Source organism: Streptopelia decaocto, assembly GCF_964273445.1.
Source record: "Streptopelia decaocto genome assembly, chromosome: 7".
NCBI lineage: Eukaryota > Metazoa > Chordata > Aves > Columbiformes > Columbidae > Streptopelia > Streptopelia decaocto.
In genome coordinates, this window is record NC_138661.1 from 57,117,583 (window position 1) to 57,137,897 (window position 20,315).

The window sequence follows — 20,315 nt, forward strand, 5'->3', positions numbered from 1 at the left end:
ATTAACACACATGGTACTAAGCATCAGGAGAAAAAATAAAAGGAAAAAAAAGAGTAATTCATAATATAAACTGAACTTATGTTAAACAAGACATCAATGAAGTTTAGACCAAAACTCGACTTGGCTCAGCTATCATTTGGTACCTTTTGAAAGTCTGAGCAGTCCAGATGTTGGTCCTCTGACCTGCAAGAGACTGGATTACATTAACCATTTCTAGATTACTCAGAACCCCATAGATGGCATGATGGGTCTAGCACACAGTGGTAACTTTGACCTAAACCACATTCTTTCAAGCCATCAAAACCAAGTACTTCTATTTTCCGGGCAGATGAGTTGAGGAAAATCTTCTGTGGATCCAAAGTAATTTATTTAGCAACCTCAGTCCCATGTACTAAATTGATTTAGGATACCAAATCACCCTGACTTCTTAACACCCATGTTGTGGGGGGTTTTTTTAAGTTTTACCCCAGTTCTTTTAGCTATAGATAAGGATGGCAGCCGGGCATCCATTCAAGAGAGTCATGACCTCCCACAAACACAGATCCCAAGGGATACACCACATCCTCAGCTGCCAGTTCCCAGCCCTTCCCAGAAAGCATTAAATGTCCTTCAGTCATACAGCTCCATCACAGACACTCAATGGAGGGAATCAGAAAGCCCCAAGACCAGGATTTTTTTTTCATATTATAAGAATTTGGGTCTCTTCACTCCCACTACTGTGAACTAACAAAAAGTCTACCCTCTCCCTCTTCAGTCAAGTGGGAAAAGTACAAATCTGGCTCTTTAGCTTTACTCAACTGTGGGAAACTTGGTCTTGCTCTGCAGCTAAAAGCAGGCTCTTCAGCGCACTTCACAGTGACCTCTTCACAGGGGCTAGTATCATTTCTTTAAATGCCCCTACACTAAAAATAGTCTTGCTTCCTAAATATGAGTGCTTAGCAGTTCCAGGCATTTTGAGATCCTACATACCACTTTATTTTTTTTTAACTGGCAACATTTATTTAACCAGCAATTAAAAAAAGGAGGCCCAGCCACCCCAGTGATTCTTCCCAGAGGGTCTTGGATGTTTATGAAACACAATGAAAACAATAAAGTGGATAAAATCATGCTATTCTATCAAGTCCTTGGCAAGACTTCCCAACCAAGAATAAATTGGCATGGTGCATTACAGTCAACAGATTACACAATGGCTTACAGGGTCACCAATAATAAGAGGTCACATGCTCCTTAAAGAGCTACAGTATATGTTAAAAGTCACTTGCTTAAAGTGAAAGGCAACACTTGGTCCTGAGCTCCTTTGAGCAAATTCTGGCAGCCACAGCACAAATGCTGTAGGGGTAGGTGAGGTCAGAAGACATCTCTCCTCCCCAGCATTTGGGAATGGCAGTGAGTACAGCAAACAATCTGCCTAGGGGGGTTCAGCACCCTGAAGGCAGCAGGAGAAAGCCAGACCAGGCAGAACTCTCTTCTTTCTGCATACAAGAGAACACATGCTGTGCACTTTTAGGAGCAGGATGGTCTCTGTGCCCAGTGAGGCCCAGCACCACCACTCTATCACCCTTCCCAAGGAGCCCTACTCCCCACTCCTCCATACTAGCAGAGGAAATTGATTCCAGTTCCCTGTCAGCCTAGTCACTCTTAACAATATGTAGACTGTAGCTAGCTTTAAAAGGTGCTCAACTACATTCTTAGGTAACTTGATAAAGTAATCCTAATTGCTTAAAGGTGTTGCAGTTTTCCTTTAAATAACTAATTGCAAAATAAGAAGGAAATTAATGGTCAAAGCCATAAATCTTAGTCTCACCCCTCAACCTGGTAACATTTCCACTATGCCACCTTCACAACCCAATCATCAAAATCAAAGTTGAATTTTGATACTCCTAAAACATACCTACTTTTCTCAAATCTCACCTTAAATGCAAGATAATCTTACCTTTCTTCTGTTAACTTACCCTTCCAGTATATGGAATATTTTAATCTGCTGACTAGAAATTAATCATACATAACCACAACATTGTCAAGTCTTAAAGGCAAAACAACCTCACTTCAATTCATCCTACTCCGCATCACCAGAAATCACACTACAACTAACAGTTTCATCTTTCATCTTCCACAAGTTTTGAACACTCCAGGTGGTTTTTACTGGATTATCCAATATCTGGCTGAAGTTAAAGACTGATTGCTCAAAATAAAAATGTAAGAAAATCTATTCCCCAAAGTCAGTGCAACAGTAAAACAAGGGTGTGGAAAACACTACTACTGACATACTCTATACAATAATACTATGCATCCGGCTTCATTTACCTTGACTCAAAGTACATTTGAATTATAAAACTGAAGTAAACATAAGAAGGCTCTCTCATATTTAGCTGCTACTCTTTCATTGCGGTGACCCGCTGCTCCTTAGTAAAGTAAATGTTTGGTACCAAGCCAAGAGCAGTACATCTGATTTTCCCACCAAGTGAACTGCTGAAGCAGCTCCCTTAGCTCTTCAGCTAAATCTGTCTTGGGATCCCAAAGTCTTCCGCTGGAGTCCAGGTGGCTCCCCTACTCTCGTCAACACCCCTGCAAACATTACAGCCGGCTGTACAGACGATGCAAGGGGGCACTGGAAGGGAAAAGAAGTGCCACAGCTCCCCATCTCTCTGCAGATCAGAGCCCCACGCTCAGCGGGCTGGCTCCCCGGCCCGGTTGCCGTTGGCCCGGTCCCTCTCCTGTGCTCTGTCCCTCCGGGGTGCCTCTGCCCTCGACGCCCACGCGAGAAGAAACGTCCCGCGAGGCCCGGCGGCGGCACAGGTCACACCAGCGCGGGAGCACCGACTCTCCGCTCCGCCCGTGCGCAAGGACTCAGCGCCCATCTGCGCTCCCCGCGGGTCGGCGGCTCCGCTGCCGAGGGGGCTCCGCGGCCCCGGGAACCGCAGGGCCCGGGGAGCTCCCGCCGCCCAGCATCCCCGGCCCGCCCCGCTCCCGGGAGGCGGGCGGCTCTCAGGACACAGGGACGGCGAACCGTAGCACGATCAATCGTTTCTCCCTCAGCCCCGCTCCCCTGCCCGAGTCCCCAGAGAGGACCACCGCCCGGCAGCGCAGCTCCCCGGCCCTTACCGAGGCGCGCAGGGATGCGCTCCCTCCGCCGGACGCCTGCAGCCCCCGTCCCGCAACCCGGCGGTTGTAGCTTTTTTGGAGAAGCTAGGAAGAGGGAGAGAAAGAAAGGGGGGAGGGAAAGGGGAGGGAAGGCACTCAGATCGAGGGAGAGAGAAGTATGCAAAGGCAGGAAGTGGAGACGGCCACGGCCAGTGCGGGAGATTAATGGGAACCAGTTACCCGGCAGCCAACAAAGAAACCTGCTCCCCCAGCGCAGCCCGGTCCGGGCTGCAGCCCCACCGCGGCCGGGCAGCCCCGGGCGGCCGAGACACCGCTCCCGCCGGCAGCGCTCGGCCCCGACCCCGCGGAGAGTGGGCGCCGCCCGACTCCGGCCCCAAGTCCGGGTCTTTGCCAGACGGGAGGAAGGGGAGCAGCCCGGCGGTGCCAGGCAGGACGGGCCTGTCCGCGGGGAAGATGCGATGGGCAGGGGGAGGAGGAGAGAACCGAGACCCGCGCCTGACAATCTTCTTCCTCCCTCTACCCCGAAGGAGCGGTACCGCTTATTTTTTATTTAAAAACCCACTAGTGCTGGGCTCCTCTCCGCGCGGAGCCGCTTGCGGGGCAGAGAGGAAGGAAGGAGGAACGCAGCGCCGCGCTTCCTGCGCCCCGGCGCCGGAGCAGATGGTCTCCATCAGGGAGCGGGGGACGGGCGAGCCCCCGGGGCGGCGGGACCGGGGCGCCCGAGCTTGCGGCGCTGGCCCGAGTTTTCCAAGGTCCCCGGGGTAGCTTCGGAGTAACAGTACCTGTAGAGAAAGAGAGGGGGAGAGGGAGGCGGCGGCACGCCTCTGAACTTCATTCAAAGTTCGAATGCAGCCTGCTGGGACCGGCTTTGTAACGCTCGGCGCCCCGGGAGCGGAGCCGCGGGTCTCGCTCGTACCGGAGGCAGCGCGCGGCCGCGGCCCCTCCGCAGCCAGACACGGTAACGCTTGTACCGGAGGGCGAGGAAGGGCTCCGCATGGCACAAGCGATAAATCACACGTGCTCCACACGGGCCACAAGCAGCGTCATGGGTGCCAGCTCCTTGGGATTCCTGCCATGTCCTTCTGCCGGGTCAACTGATGACAAACCCGCACAAAACATTTGATGTAAAAACCGTACAAAAGAGGCAGGATATACTAGGTGTTGGCAGAACCATGAGTATCGGAAAATACAAAGACTACACCTAAATCTTGAAGTATTATGTAGGAATTTATAAAACAAGTCACTTCACAATATATTAACCAAACGATAATAGGAGCATAAGAAAAATAAAGATAAGAGCGACACTGGAAATACAAATTCCAGCACATGCTTACTTACCTTCCACTGACTGAAACAGAACCGAAATGGTGCTCAACACTAGGTAAATGCTAGCGAGCTTTCCTACCTAAGAACATTTATCTGAACCCAGAGCTGAGTATTCAGGATGAAATGCTTTTGGCTTTTGCCACCTCAACAATAAAATAAGATATATTGTCTTGAGATATCCTGATCTGTTATCCCATACAACAATGAAATCTGGTATAAATGTCCAGCATTTCACAAACCTCCATTATATTTCAAAAGAGTGAATGCACAGGAAGTAAGGGTAACTTTCATCTGCATTCTGATGTGTGTGTGTGTGTGTTTCAAAGCAAAAGCTATTTCAGCCGTCTGCCTTCTTGGGACAGATGTATTTACTCAGCTGCAAAAAGAGTACTGTGTCACTGAACATCAAAAAATGGTGAGGTTTAAATTTCAACACACAAAGAATAATTTACCTCCTGAACAACAAGCTACTGCTACAAGTACCTGGCAGAAATATAAAAAGAATACCATTTTCTTTCCCTGTTAGGAAAACAACACAGGCAGGCTTGTTCGAGTATATTTCACAAATGCAGCAAGATAACAAACCCATCTGCCTCTCCAGGAGACCAACGATAACAAAGAATGATGCTCAAAGATATTCGACTTCCAAGTAAGCAGGAAGCAGTCTGTCCTGGCAGCTTCTCCAGCACATCAAACAAACATCTCAAACATGCTAACATTGGTTTTATCAGATATTATTTTTTTCCCCCTTTTATGTTGCATTCAGTCCCCCAGACTTCAAACAACTTGTCAGCTGCCTACATCTTCCTTTGACTACAGGGCACCCAACCTAAAGTTGTATTTGAACACGGAATTTGGGCCTTCAATGTGTTTTAATGAACAAGCAGCCTATGAAGAGCTTGTTTATTATAGGGGCTAGCTGCTGCTCTGGTTAAGCAACTGGAAGATGATAATAAAATGTAAACTGGGAGAGGATTACTCTTCTTGCTCACCAAACAGATTACAGCCAGCAAAGCTCCACAAACAGGAACAAAGGACTTGAAAAAACAGGGACTACTTGTTGACCTTGGCCATACTGCACTTAAAGTTTCTGTGCTTATTTTGCACTTTCTACCATCGCCTCAGCACAAGCAAGGCTGGCAAAGCCACAGAGTGGCTCTAACTTACACATAGCCACGGCCGCTTTCCCAGCCTGTTTCAACTGCAGCCTCACACATGACAGGGCTGACGAGGCCTCACGGGTATGCGCTGCCCTGCCAGACAGTCCTTCTGGGCCAGTAGCAGGTTCCAGGGAGTGAATTTGCCTGTTTGGTAAATCTCGCTTGCAATAGGCCAAAACGCATTGTACTTTCTTTCTACTAATCATAGCGAAAGGGCTTCTTTCTTTGCATGAGTGGATGCAGCGGTAGTTTGCAGGCGGCCTGAATTGGCAGCTCACCTGGTGCTCTGCCCTTGTGCTAATACTACTTCACCCAGCCACCCATCCCTGTATACTGTAATTATTATTTTGAACCTCCTAAGTTAAAAATAAATAAATCAGTAAAAGGGAGTACCACTTTCCAGTATGAAATCAAAGAATCACAGAATGTCAGGGATTGGAAGGGACCTCAGAAGATCATCCAGTCCAATCCCTCTGCCAGAGCAGGAACACCCAGATGAGGTTACACAGGAAGGTGTCCAGGCAGGTTTTGAACGTCTCCAGAGAAGGAGACTCCACAACCCCCCCGGGCAGCCTGTTCCAGTGTCTGTCACCCTCACTGAGAAGTTTCTTCTCAAATTTAAATGGAACCTCCTGTGTTCCAGTGTATACCCATTGCCCCATGTCCTACCATTGGTTGTCACTGAGAAGAGCCTGGCTCCATCCTCATGACACTCACCCTTTACATATTTGTAAACATTAATGATGTTACCCCTCAGTCTCCTCTTCTCCAAGCCCAGCTCCCTCAGCCTTTCTTCATAAAGGAGATGCTCCACTCCCTTGATCATCTTTGTTGCCCTGCGCTGGACTCTCTCCAGCAGTTCCCTGTCCTTCTTGAACTGAGGGGCCCAGAACTGGACACAATATTCCAGGTGTGGTCTCACCAGGGCAGAGTAGAGGGGAAGGAGAAGCTCTCTAGACCTACTAACCACCCCCCTTCTAATACACACAGGGAGGTGGGTGCAGCCGTCCGGGCACAGCAGCACCGCCCAGCCGGGGCTCGGTGCTCCCCAGCCTCCCTCGGCTCCCCCGCGCCGTGGCCCGGCGGGGCAGCCGCGGAGCCGCCGCCATCAGGAGCGGCGCCGCTGCGGGGAACTCACGGGGAGCCTGTCCGGGACGGTGGCTTTACCTCAGGGCACGGCGCGCCCCTGGAAGCGATGGCGTGGGGGGAAACCCCAAACCCCCGCGGGCTTTTTCCCGGTGACACTGCGCGGGGCGAGGGCGCCCCCTAACGGCTTTATGGGGGGCGTGTGGGAGGGGGCGGGGCGCCGGCGCGTGCGCACTGTGACGGCGCGCGGCGGGATGGAGCGGGTGCGCGCGGGGCGGACGGCGGGGCTGGCGCGCGCCGTGCTGGAGCGGGCGCGGCGGCGGCCGGCGGGAGCGCGAGCGGGATCGGGCCCGGTCAGTGCGGGCGGGGGCGGGGGCGGGGCCGGGGCCGGGGGGACCGGGAGGAGCGCGACACCGTAAACAAGCAGCGCCGGGGAGATGCGTCCGTACAGGGTGGCGGGAGAGCTCGTGTCCTCTAGAGGCCTAGTGTACATATATATATATATATATACATATATATATATATGGGCGGGATTGAGCCATATATGTGCTTTAATGAGCTAGAGGCTTTTTAAAACACGGTTTCACGGTTGGTTGCATCCCGCTCTGTGTTTTTCCTAGTCAAAGCCAGCGTGAAACATCATTCCTTGTTATAATCCGTCTCCTGGAGAGGCGCATGAGTTTGTTTTCTTGCCGCACTTGTGAAACGTTTGAGGGCGCTGGCAGGTGTCCTGTAGTCAAAGGAAGATGTAGGCAGCTGACAGGTTGGTTGAGATCTGGGGGACTGAATGCACTTGTCACAAGGCGACGGCTGCACCCAGTGACCTCAGCTTGCAGCAGGCGCCCTGGTGTTCTCTGCTGCATGCAGGGTGTTGGGAGGCTGGTGGGCACCCTGCGTTAAAACTAAGGAGCGAGGAGCCACGCATGTCTGCTTCACCCCAGAGACAGTCTCCAGCACTAGCGAGTGTTTTGCTATTGAATCACCTGACACGTTCTATCTCTAAGCAACGAGCACATTAGGAGTTACAAAAAATGTCTTTACTTGCAGGAAGAAGATTCAGAACGTCTCAATGCAGCATTTGCTTCAATTGTGAACTTGATGAATGAAGCCACAAAGGAATGCGAGGTGAGGTTTTACACCCAGACCTGTGCAAAGGGGAGCGTTTGTGATGTGCCTGGCAGAGGCCTGTGTGCAGTGCTCTTGCTAAAATTGCAGAAATTAGACTTCAGGGTAATTCTGCTCATGGCATAGCAAGAGCTTAGCTTGCAAGCCTGTGATGCTGGCCTGGATTAACAAATTTGGGACATTCGCCGTCATGTGGTAGGTTCTGTGGTGCTTCTTCACCTGTGTTACCCTGACCAAGTGATTCCACCTTGGCTGATAAACAGCAATATCAGTATTTTCCATAGGGACTACCAGTAGGCCTGTATGGATTTCAGCAGGAGGTTTCTCCACTTTTTAGTGTAAAGGCAATATGGTTAGAGAGACAGAAACATCAGACGATGTCACAAATTACATTGTGGCAGCCACTGTCAGGTGTCACAATGTACAGAATTGTTTCCACTGCTGCTACTGAGAGGCTTTATGACAGAGTAACCCCTTGTTTTCATTGTGCCAACATGAACTTCTGCTGGCTGATAGAATCAGCGTGTTCTGGGTAGTGGAAGGAAGGGAGATTTGGAATCTCAAGCAAAGAGATTGCGTTGTCTGAATTCCGAGTTACCCTCTGCATTTTACATCCATAATGTCTGAATCTCACGTTTTGTATCGTTTACGCAAACTAGATTTGAGATGTCGTTACTGGATTATGGGCTCGGTTCTTCTGAGCAGCGTCGTATCTTTATTTGTGACAGGTAGAAATCCAGGTGTGGGTGCAGATGCACAGCTGCATTGCTCGCACTTGGCACACATGTGCTCACTGCAGTGGGACAGCTGTGCTGGTGCTTGGGCTGCACCTGGCAGTGCTTTGCTGGGTAGATGAACTGGGAGCCCATCTCTGCCAGCCCATCCTTGTGAATACAGCCCTGCAGTGCATCTACTGCAATAAAAGTCCCTGAAAACTCCATCACAGTTTACATCATCCCTGCCTTCTGGGGTCTGCTCTCATCATGTGTCAGGGAGCTCATTGTCTGCAGAGTTAATTACAGAGTCCAAGTCTTCAATTAAATTAGAGACACACCAGATGATTAGCTCTTAAGCAACTCCTTTATCATTTTACAGCACTGCTTAGTAACCAGTTAATCCTAAAACAACTCAGGCAGAATAAATTTTACAGAACATGAAACAAAAATATAACAATGTCTAGAGGCTCATCCTATGTCCTGTTAGGAGTCTGTAATGGAGTGGGAACAAGCAGTAGATGACTTCCATGGTTATGCATCAGCCAGACACTACTGCTTCAGTGACAGAGTAGGCAGAGGAGGAATTCTCAGACCCACAAGTTCATGGATAAAGTTTACAAAGCATAAATAAAAAATTACAGCAGAACATAACCATTTAGACACTTGAACGCCACCGAGTGGAAATGATTAAAATTACATGACTTAAGATTAGTTTAGAATTATTTGCAGACCAAAGTTTCTTACTAAGAGTTTGATTTCATTTCTTTGCTCTGTGACATCATGTAAAAGAATCCAGCTCACCTCCTGTGATACAGAGATGCTCTGTGAAACCTTATGCAGTAGATCAGAGTATTTGATGTATTTTGGGATGTAGCTCCACAGTAAACCACAACATAAGCAGCCAAATCTGTTGATGTGTACATAACCTCTAGAAATAAAGCACAGCAATAGATTTGGAAATAAAAACTGCTATTTGCCTCATTTTTATTATGGTTAGTCTTGAGAGCCAGACACAAGGAAAACACAAGTGAAATAAAATAGATATTTTGGAACTTTCTGGCCTCTGTGATCAAAAAGATAACCCTTGGAGGAGTTCTGTGGTGACACCAGATGGCAGCAGAGCTGTACTCAAATATCCACTTCGCAGTGGGGAAGATTCAAGTACCTTTATCGTGGAGCCAGAAAAGGGCCACTGTGGAGTTAAATGCAATTCTCAAAACCACTATGCTACTGGTACCAGCCTTGAAGACACCAGCTGCTTCACTAAGTCATTTTTCAGAATTAACGTGTTCTGCTTTTAGAGCACTGCTCCTGTGTGTGCCCTGCAGAACCAGTTTTCACTGGCTGGGCTACACGGGACTTAGCTTGCATATCCATCCTATTAGGGACCCATAAACTATGGCTGCTTCTGCCAGGGCTTTTCTCAAAGGGCCTGAGCAGGCAGATGTTTTCAGAGCATTCCTTCTTACATTTTCACAAACTCAATTCTGAGATGTCAGAGAGTCGCTATGTATGGGGCACCAGCACATAAAATCAGGGCTGACGGTCCTGTACCAGAAGGCACATGTCCTGTGGACATCCAGGTGTTGTTTTCATCCTCAAATGAGCACAAAGCAGCCAACTAAGGTCAGTAGCTCTGCAGTTCCATTTTTAACTGTAAATCTGCTGTAGTTGTGAGGATAGCTTTGATGCTTCTCCACATAATATTATCTATTTCTGTTGTTGTCCAGAAGTACTATAGCTTTGTGGCAGCCTGTAAATGCAAAGAGCATGAAATCAAACACATCTGCAGATACCATGGCAGGCAAGCAGGGGAAAAAGAGCTGGAGTCCTCCAAAGAAGCGGTAAGTAGGTGGTCTTTGTTTTGATTTAAGGCTATTCCTTCCTTCCCTTGAGACAATTATTATCCACCTAGTGTCTGTGACACTTGCTTACACTAATGTATGTGGTTTGACATGATGGGCCTATGAACACCTGGACTGATTTGAGCCTTCTGTTGGGGAGGAGGCGGAGTAATTTGTGGCACCAATCAGTGTCATATCAGTCCTTTTGTGCAGGGGAGAATTTCATGGACATAAAGCATCCCCTCTCTCAGGTGCTGAATTTGCCTTTTGTGTTGTATCATTAGAAAACAGTATCTTTCTTTGCAGAGGACTGAAGCCTCTGTAGCACCCAGTCGAGCTCAAACTTGCCAGCAACGTGTAAGTTTATAGAATACTTTGTTTTTAAATGAAGGTGTAGCATTTCTTTATCATTTTGCATCAAGCTAATTAAAATTTGTGATCAGGTGTGGAGACTTTGTGATGGCACAGAAGATTAACCAGTGGTGCATTCACAATCCTATTAATAATATATGTATAGGTGGGCAGTAGAATGGACATACAGAGACTTGCACAATTAATGATAAACTAGATTGTGGCATTCTGGCACATAACCAGTTGAGACACTGTATTTTGGACTAGTACAGAATATCAAAAACTGTGATTAACCTTCAGGCTCCTGTGATTTGCATCAGTGACAGCAACCCAGCAGTCGTCCAGTCTCACCTTATTTGTGCTCCTGACACCCTCTCTGTGCTGAAGCGAGATAGCCAGCAAAACAGGCGGTGGTTGCTCAGCCAGTTACGCTTTGCCCTCACATGCTCTCTCTGAAGACCCCTCAAGGAGAAAGCTTTTTTTTTAATCTTTAAACACCTAACACCTCACCGAACCCATTTTGGGAACTAAGCCACAGAAGATGAGAAACGTGCAATCTGTACCACAGTACGCATTAGTCAGAGCACCCTTCTTGTGTGGATGTTTTCCAGGTTTACGTTCAAAACAGTTTAGGTTGGCAACTTTCAGTTTTGTGAGGCAGAGATTACAGCGTGTTGATTATTTCCACTGATCGAAACATTATATGAAATATTTTGAGTATGGCACTTGCTAATTTTTGTATTAACAGAAACATTTTACAGTTTTGTCCATTCTGCCTGTATATTTTGAAAAATCTTAGTATGTTTATATAGCGGCTGAAATATAATTTTTACACAAATTCAAAATTTCTATTTTTGTGGGAAATCCGAGATGACTAAACAGTAATGAAACTTTCTTTTTCCTCCCCACAAAGACCAGACAAGCTTCCAAAGACATCTACATTGAAGTTTCTCCTGGCACTTACTCTGTCACAGCAACCTCAGAGGACATGGTGGAACAAACACACGTGGTAGATGTCAACGCTGGACAAAGTGTTGATTTAACCTTTGTTCTATGATGTTTGTTGTTTCTTGGCAATCACAAGAATAAAATATGAGACTGTTTTTATGCATGTAATGAACTATGTATCTTTTTAGCACTTTAAGAGTATTCTTCTCTTTGGGACTCCATTTTTACGGCCTGTATATTTGTTTTATACTTAATGCAATTATATGCAGCCCACTTTGTACACCGGTGTTATAAATATTTGTACATTGTGTGCCTTAAATCCAATTATGTGACTATGTAATTCCAGGTTCTTATGCTTTAAACAATTAAAGATACAATCAATGGAATAAAATATATAATTTAGTCTTTGTGGTGAGAGCTTCTTCTATATTGTCCTCAGACAGAATATCAATGTCACATTCTTGACCACAGACAGCATGATCCACGTGGTATGAATATGGATGTATATTAGCTCTTGTGGGCTGGCCCTGATTTTAGAGCAGCTGGCTCACAATGCATCTCTCCTGTCTGTACTTTTATTGTTCTGATAAAGAAAAAAATACAAATGAAATTCACTATCTAGGATCCCAACTCAAGAAGGTACTCGAACACATGTCAGGTGTTCAGTATAGGCACATAAACCATTGACACTCTGGGTCCTGTCTCTTTGCAGGCTCTTACCTTGGTTAAGTGCCAGCTGGCTGCCTTTTTCAGGAGGCGGTAGGGTGCCCTGAATTATCCTGTTTGCTGCAGGGGAAAAGTCCTGCTGACCACCTGCACGCTGCCCCATGCACCCGTGCTCATGTGCTTTAAACCATGAGCAGTCCCACTAATGAGACTCCCTGGATGCTTAACTCTCCTGAAGCATCTGATTTCACGGTTGGTATTAGTGACATGACCTATATATATATCTATAATCTTTTTGTGGCTGATGGTATTAAGGTTTTAGTTAATTTTCATGGGAATATAAAATTCAGTGGCTTGAATGCTGGATTTCTGAGCATTTTGTTGTCTGTATCTACAGTAGCAGGTCTTTTACCCTCTGGCTACTTTCTTTTTTGCTTTAATTCTGAAAAAGTACGTTCAGCTGTCAGCTTGTATTGTTTCTCAGTTCCTTCTGGCATTCTACAAAAATAAATCGCTACACTGAATTTCTCTGGCTGACTCCAGAGAACTGGAGGCAAACTGAGGTTTATTAGACCCTTGTTCTGCATCTGTTCAGGCTTTTAGTGTTCCTACCAGTTTAGCTGATCTCTCCATAATTGTAAAGTCAACTCCAAATAATAAACTTAATAGAACACCTTGGAATAGAGAATGAGGATGCTGAAATTTTATTTGGGTAGAAATAGACTTTTTCAGTTATTATACAGTCATCCATAAATATTTTCTACAGAGATGGTACCTAAATTAGAACTTGATTTGTTTAATAAATGTAATGCTGTTATATTATAAGCAGTTTACCTGATTTTCAGCTCCTGAACTTCATCAGTTGTACATTTATTGAATTCTCATTGATCATATCTCTCTCTGCTTTGTTGCATGTGAGCTCTTTGCTGTTTTTTTCTGTCTGTCCTCTTCTAACATGGTATGTATTGTCAACTTTGTAATCTTCTATGCAGGTGGCTTTACGTTTATCATCTGACTGTTTTCTTTCTTGCCATTTTATATCTTTGGTTTTTTGATACTGTAAAACCTTCTTCCTGAAGGGCAGAAAAGAAATCCCTTGGAAGTCTAATCTAAAAAAAGCAACAGTGTCTTTGTAACTGCTTCTTTTCTGGCTAAGAGATAGGTACCTGTGCCTCAGGTAGCTTTAATAATGTATCATTTCTGTGCCAGTACTAACTCTACTGCTGAAATGCAGAAGCATACAGTAAGACCACAGGATTTTCAGCAGTGGTTAGGCTTTCACCAAACTTTGCTCCTTTAGAAGTTAGAAGGATTTTTGGTGACTACAGTGGGGGAACATGAGCCCCCCACAGGGAGCATCCCTGGGAAGCCTGCTGTCTGGCTTCACTTGCTTGTTTCAGCTTACTTTGGATGCAGTCTGTATTATATGATAACACTTCTTCAGCTCTCTCAAGGAGTAGCAATCTATCTTCTGGATTTAAAAACACCAAGTGCTATTTTATAGCAATAGAAGTTTGTCATTATACTCTATGATCACATCGTGTCCACTACCATAATTCATGCTGCCGGTTTGGGGCTAGAATAATGCCATTCTGGTCTCTTTTTAGTTTCAACAAAAGGCAAAGCATGTAATTTCAATGCACAGCTGTGACACTTGTTAACATAGAGCACGTCTGCCTGGAGCTCCATTCTGGCCTAAAAAAATCCTAAGAAATCAATTACAAAGGTGTGCAATTATGACTATTTAAATAATAAAGTAGGAACCACACAGTTAATAAGTTGGTAGGTATCTGCTTAAAATCAATGTATCTAATTGTGAGAATACAAGATATATTCTGGTACATTCTCTGTTCACTGACATGTCACTAACAGATTAATCTTCTCCTAAAGAAGATCGAGCAAGTTTAGCACATTCTAAGTTTTACTTTGCAGTCAGCCGCAGTAGCAGGAGTATGAAGGTAGAGAAGATCTAATATTTGATTTCCAATATATAACTTATGAATTGTACCCCTGGTGCTCTTGTGCAGAGCAGTGTTTCTGTCCATCCTGCCCTTCTCTTTCATCTCCCCCTTCCTCGTGCTTTCTTTGTTTGGCATTCATGGCTTGATTTTTTTTTTTCATTTTTTTTCTAAAGCAAGAGGGGACCATAGCCGACAGAAAACAAGCCTAAAAATCAAGGTGTCATCCTTGCTCCTAGCTGTGACATAGTTTGCTTACCCTATATCCCCTGGCTTCAGGAGAAGGATCTGCTGTTTAAACTGCTTGCTTCTTGTAGGGGAGTAAGAGAAGATACTCAGTAAATACAATTAAAAATATCTACTTCTGCTGTTCAGAGACAAAGATCATGACTATCAGAGTGTGACTGGCAGAGCACAACATCTTTCCAGATGGAATCTTCCTCTGTTTCATTGCTGCTGACAGTCAGAGCTGTCCATTTCCAGGGCTACTCTTGCAGGTCCCTACTCCCACAGGACTTGATTGGGTTGATGTCAACAGGCATTTGGCAGGTTTCTGAATTGAAACCTGCATTGTTGAATGCTGACACAGTTACTGGCATAATCTTTTCCATTTTATCAAGTAGCTTCAGCCCTTTCTTAAGGTTTTGAGATTTTGTTTTAGTTAGTGAAGAAGTTCCCTTCCTATCACAAAATTGGTGGATGGCTTTATCAGGTAGTTAAGTTAGGAACAACATATTTTTCTAGTAAGTAGTTAAGTTAGGAACAACATATTTTTCTAGCCAGCCACAAGACCATAACCATTCTTCCATTCGAACAAATCGTGTGCGTAATTAAATACAATATTGATACACATTACCTTGCCCCCAATGATGGCTTACAATCTTGGTGTCCCGGGATTTCTTTCACTGTGAGTTGCCCTCCGGGAGACTGCTCAAGGGTTTCAAACATCGCCCGCTGATTAGTCGGGGTAACATGGGACATGTCCACAACAGAGACAGCTTTGGATTCCGACTTGTCCTTTCTACAAGTGCTGCTGCGAGTACCAGGTCCTGGGAAGGAGTAAAATTGTATCTAAGCCTTAGGAAGAGTGAAACCAGAACTGAAATGGAGAAACATTCATTTCAGACCAGAGGAAAATGCACTTGAAGCCTGAAGGGAATCGTCAGGCAATTTATTCTGCATGGACTAGCTACGAAGGTTAATGAAGATGTTAACATCATAAAAAGCATAGCAAAATGATGGGGAACATGAAATTCATTGTTCTGGCAGTTTTCCATTGGATGAGTTGCCAAAAGAAGAGCTGGCATGCAAGGAGAGGCAGCAGAAATGTTGGGGAGAAGGAAATATTGTATGAGAGGCTGTATCCCAGGCTAAGTGACTTCCCAGATGAAGGGGACCCAGAACACACTTCATTATTTCCCTCTGGCTGCTGCTTCCCTATGCAAATAGTTAAAAAGTACCTGAATTACTGAGATGGGACTTGTAGTGGCCCCGTCTCCAGTATTTATCCTCTGGTCTTGCAGAACCCTTTAGCCTGGGCTTCTCAAGACAACCAGAGCCACTGTTAACAGCACTGTCCACCACAGCACTTTTAGTGGGGAAGGGCTCCAGATCCCACTCTGAATCAGAAGATGGGGGAGATGCTGCCACAGCTGCTGGTTCTTCTTGTTTTGGACCTCCCAGTTCTAGAAGGTGTGGAGAGTGCTCACTGCTGGACTCTGTCTCTTCAGTTTTGCTCTGAAAGAGCAGAGACCTGGATGGAAGAGGCCACCAGGCACCAAAATGGGGATGGCAGCAGCAGAGGCACCTTACATGGGCTGACAAACAGCATACACCATCACAGAGACAGGGGAAACGTGGCCAGCAGGGTGAGCAGGGCAAGCAGTGCTTGGCAAGGGGATGTACAGCACAAACAGGAGCCAGGGCTGGTTTAAGACTGCGGGAAAAAATACAAGAGTTAGTGTCCAGACTGTCTCCAGGCTTCATCCTGCTGGTGAAGGGCATGTGGATCATCTCTATAACCCTCTCCCACAGGCTAGGAGGGATCCACAGAGCCACACCACGTGGGAGCTTCACTTTCTTGTCATTCCAGAACTGGACGGTAATTTCTTCATCTTCTGAGGCTGTTAAGAGAAAAGGTAAACAGCCATAAGCAGCTGGTCTCCCTGGGCAGCACACACATACAGATCAGGATTTGCAGCTTATTGCACTTTCTGCTCCGGTCAAGCAGTAGAACCAGCTATGACCCCTCTCTGTAACACCTCACCATCATGTCATGGAGGGTGGAATGTGCAGCTAGGGCACCGTTGGTGTGACAACAGGCTTGGCAGCATCTTTCCTCCCAATTTGTCATCAGATGAACAAGAAAACATTGACTGAGTAACTTTTGTTGTTACTGCCAAAGTTAGCAGTACTTCTTTGAGAACAGTATTTTAATGTCAGTGGAGCTTGACTGTCAGACATGGGAAAAATGAATGGGCTGTTGAAATCTCCTATGCTTGGGTGATAAAATCACCCCCAGATGTACCATTCAGTACAAATATGAGCATTCAAGCACAGATATGTGCTTCCTGAGAGCTGCCTCACTTGGACCCCTCAGGAAAAAGCCACCATCCTGCACATGCCAGACACAGCCTTGTCGAAGCAGATGGGCACATCAGTGGACACAGAAGATGACATTTTTATGGATGGCAACTTCCTTAGGGTCAGACTGGTGAGGTTACTTGCAGATATTGATCAGGAAGTCCCATCAGCTCCTGCAAGCTTTAAGCAAGGCTGAACTATAGTCTGTGCACAGTATTCCTCTGGCAGTAGCACCACCACAAGAGTTTATCCTGACAGTCTCACTCATGTTCCCAATCAAAGTGAGGAAGAAGAGGGCAGCACCTTTCTTACCTCGTAAAGGGTCCCTTGTCTCAATTCCTGTAAGGACAGTTCCTGGGCCGTATCTGGCCATATCTGGCTCCCAGGGTGCCAGCACTTTGTCTCCAGGGAGCAAGGAGTGCTTCATCCCCTTCACGTATTCCACGATGTCATCCTTTCCTGGTTTTTGCACACACACTGGATGCCTTCCACGTGACACAGGTGGTTTGGCAAATTCTACCAGGAACATGCCTCTGTCACTCTGTACCAGGAACAAAATAATAGTTTTGCTTGAAAACAGTCTGTAATGCATCAGGTCACATAACCTTCACCAGAAGGCCATTCTGTGGCTAGGTGAAAACACCAGCTGAGCCTGAACAATAACTAATAGCTTGTGGTGTCAATCTGGCATCAAGACAGCCAGAAAATACCCTGAGAGGCTCACCAAAAAGCAGGCCATGTGAAGCATATGTACAGATTCACTGCTGCTGGCACCTGTATTTTCTTCCCCGAAAGTAAAAGATACAGACAGTGTGCAAATGGATTTCACAAACTACACTGTGTGCACCAGGTAACAAATGACACTAAAGCTGTTCAGACCTGCTCTTCAGTCATGCCCAAGTCTTTTCTCATTACATATGATGTTAACTCATGGCTTCTTGGGGGGGTTGTGGGTTGCTGGGAATTTTTATTTTCTTTAAATTCAGGCCTGTCAAGAGGCTTTCCATCAACAATGAAAGCAGTCACTTCCCTGTTCTCAAGCAATAATGGACTCTTTTTTCTGTTAAGTTTGAAGTGCTAACAAGCTAATGAATTAAAGCTTTCACTAACATTTCTGAAAAGACACTGAGCCATTGGTCCATAGCTGACCAAGGTGAAAGTGTGTATATAAAACACTAACGCTTTCCCTGTGCTGTTGATGGTGTTGTGTGTACACACAACAGCGGCCGGCACATTGCTCACAACACCACTGGTGCTGCCCGAGCCTGGCTCAGTGCCCAGCGCTGGCAGAAGCGGAGGAGCTGCTCTTGCAAGGTGCAAACACCACCACTTTCACCAGGAACTGGGAGTTTGGGAGGTAGCCGTCTCCTGCACGAGATGAGGATCCCCAGAAACACGCCTGTCCACTCCTAGGAATGGACTCAGTAAAGCGGGCTGAGCACAGCAAGGGTCTGATCGTCACCAGTTTATTGGTGCCTGAGGCAAAAGGCTCACCCGGCGTGCAAGGCAGCAGGAGGTGAGGACAGCCTAGAATCAGGCACATAGAGAGCTTTAAAAAAGTCAACAAAATCATGACCAGCAGCTGTCCTGGTGACCTGTTCTCCGGCTCATGCCCCAGCTGAAATCAAAACTGCTGCACAGCACTCAGGTGGTGTGAGGACTGCTGGTGAACCAGACACCCTACACATCCCCATGACTACCACGCAGCAACCGTCTCTCACCTCTGTCTCCTCTTTTACTGTACCACGATAATAAAATCCATCTTGTTCCCCTCTCACCAGCACGGGGACATTGCTGTCTAAGCCCACTGATCTCCCCGATGTGCTCAGCCTTTCCCATGCGGGGCCAGGGGAGGGGAGGCAGCAGCTAAGCCATTGGCACCTTGAAGAAAAGAAAATGGGTCAGCACTGAGAGAAACAGCTTCTGCACGTCATGAAAAAAAATCTCGTAAAATTTAAGAACTGGATCATTCCACCTCATTTTGTAGCACTCCCACAGGCCAAGGCATGTGGGAATAAACAGGAAACTTGCTATTGCTGGAACCGTTACTTGCTTTGGGGAAAAAGAAAAATAAATCAATGTCTGTTGTTACCCAGATTTCTTTAGTTTGGGGTTTAGAGGAAATGAACCAGGAACACGCTGGAATCCTGGGCCAGCATCACTTGCACTGGATCCATTGCCGCTTACATGGAAAGCCAATGCAACCCTTGAGGCCAGGACAGAGAAAGGATCCATCACCAGCACAGCGTAGGTGCGTTCAAGAGCGCTGTGGCTGATGGTTTACATTGGGCATTCAGGGAACAACTGAAAAGCAGAAAAGTAAACAACGAAACTGCTGGTATATGACAGGTTCAAGTTCAAAACAGGAAAAATAATCCCCTGTCACAAAGTATTAGGAACATTTCACAGAAGATGGCTGCTAATGCAAGATGCTTTTATCTATCAAAATAATATTAAATGAATGTTTCTTTGATAGGAGGTTTACTCAGGCTTTGCTTTTCATAATCTCCAGGGTAGCAAATCACTGTAGTTAATACCATCTAAAAAACTGCCAGTGCAGGGGAGGAAAAAGCTCAGATGATGTTCATGCTGCTAATTTATTAATCTGACACATTCTAGCCTGTTTTATCCTATTAGATATCATGAAAAAGAACAAATCACAGACTCAAACATGAACTTGGTTTTACCTTTGGGCAGCTCGGGCCTCGGCGATCCAGGGGGGATGCACCACAAAAGAGCTCCTGCAGCAGGGGCTGAGACTGGAGCACGAGAACTTGTCCAGAGCTGGAATTGCGCTGCAGAACCTGTGATCCGGAGTCGAATGAGACATCTTGCAAAAGCAGCTACCTGCAGGAACCGGTCGTGATCTGCTGGTAGTTGGAAAGAGACAACGTACTGGCATTTTCCAACACAAACAAATGCTTTCCAGTGTATCTCAAGAACTCAGTAGCTTTTATTGTTTACTTTTATTTTTAAAAGAGTGAATTCAAAATATACAGACTGGCATTTGGTCAGATAAATCCATATCACTGACTTCAGTGATCTTCAGTCACTCAAATCCCAACCTCATAGAGGGACAGAAATAGCCAAGGAAACTAGAAATGCTGTGAAAATCCCCAGGAAAGCAGGAGCTTTCACTTCCCTCCAACTTTTGTTTCCCTCTCTAACATCCAGCCTTCTTTTCTTATACCTACGCTCTCCTCTAAAGCTTTTTCGTACACAGTCCCAGCCAAATCTTCCCTGTTTTACAAGCTGCAACAGAAACTACAGCTGCTGTTGACAAGCTGAGCAAATGTGACAATTTTCGAATGTGACATTAGATTACAGTTGCCTGTTACTTGTTTTATTTATAGTGATGTATTAAGAGGAAATATTTTGATCTTTCAGCTGTCCTGTCATGTTTTATAACAGTAGGATTATGGCTTGTCATAAGAAAGAACGACATGCTCA

The 20,315-nt window shown here is 46.0% G+C and overlaps 3 protein-coding genes across 4 annotated transcripts in view; 1 reads left to right on the plus strand and 2 right to left on the minus strand.

The window, feature by feature from the left end:
• The window catches only part of DENND2B (DENN domain containing 2B), a 174,583-nt gene extending 171,416 nt beyond the window's left edge, over positions 1-3,167 (minus strand). Inside the window, exon 1 of the mRNA XM_082059499.1 lies at positions 3,103-3,167. The gene's annotated coding sequence lies outside the window, so the exon portion shown is untranslated. The remainder of the gene's footprint in view (positions 1-3,102) is intronic.
• Positions 3,168-6,915: 3,748 nt separating this feature from the next.
• Positions 6,916-12,062, plus strand: AKIP1 (A-kinase interacting protein 1). 2 transcript variants are annotated; one of them, XM_082057818.1, is made up of 5 exons: positions 6,916-7,027; positions 7,722-7,799; positions 10,246-10,359; positions 10,666-10,716; positions 11,624-12,062. In XM_082057818.1, the coding sequence occupies exons 1-5, from the start codon at positions 6,929-6,931 to the stop codon at positions 11,765-11,767; spliced, it is 486 nt and encodes a 161-aa protein (XP_081913944.1). In that variant the 5' UTR covers positions 6,916-6,928; the 3' UTR covers positions 11,768-12,062. The 2 variants fall into 2 exon arrangements, with proteins under 2 accessions (XP_081913944.1, XP_081913945.1); XM_082057819.1 differs by lacking the exon at positions 10,666-10,716.
• Positions 12,063-13,165: 1,103 nt separating this feature from the next.
• Positions 13,166-19,695, minus strand: LOC309442908 (uncharacterized protein C11orf16 homolog; the record flags this gene model as incomplete). The annotated part of the gene is made up of 6 exons (XM_082059241.1): positions 13,166-13,397; positions 15,139-15,331; positions 15,743-16,405; positions 17,178-17,406; positions 18,587-18,746; positions 19,553-19,695. The coding sequence occupies 6 exons, from the start codon at positions 19,693-19,695 to the stop codon at positions 13,166-13,168; spliced, it is 1,620 nt and encodes a 539-aa protein (XP_081915367.1).
• Between the last annotated feature and the right edge of the window lie 620 nt (positions 19,696-20,315).

Bases quoted from the DNA above. Each gene is read 5' to 3' on its own strand.
- AKIP1 (XM_082057818.1), top strand. From the start codon at position 6,929: ATGGAGCGGGTGCGCGCGGGGCGGACGGCGGGGCTGGCGCGCGCCGTG. The intron at 7,800-10,245 runs GTGAGGTTTTAC...GTTGTTGTCCAG, and splicing joins AAGCCACAAAGGAATGCGAG to AAGTACTATAGCTTTGTGGC. The intron at 10,360-10,665 runs GTAAGTAGGTGG...CTTTCTTTGCAG, and splicing joins TGGAGTCCTCCAAAGAAGCG to AGGACTGAAGCCTCTGTAGC.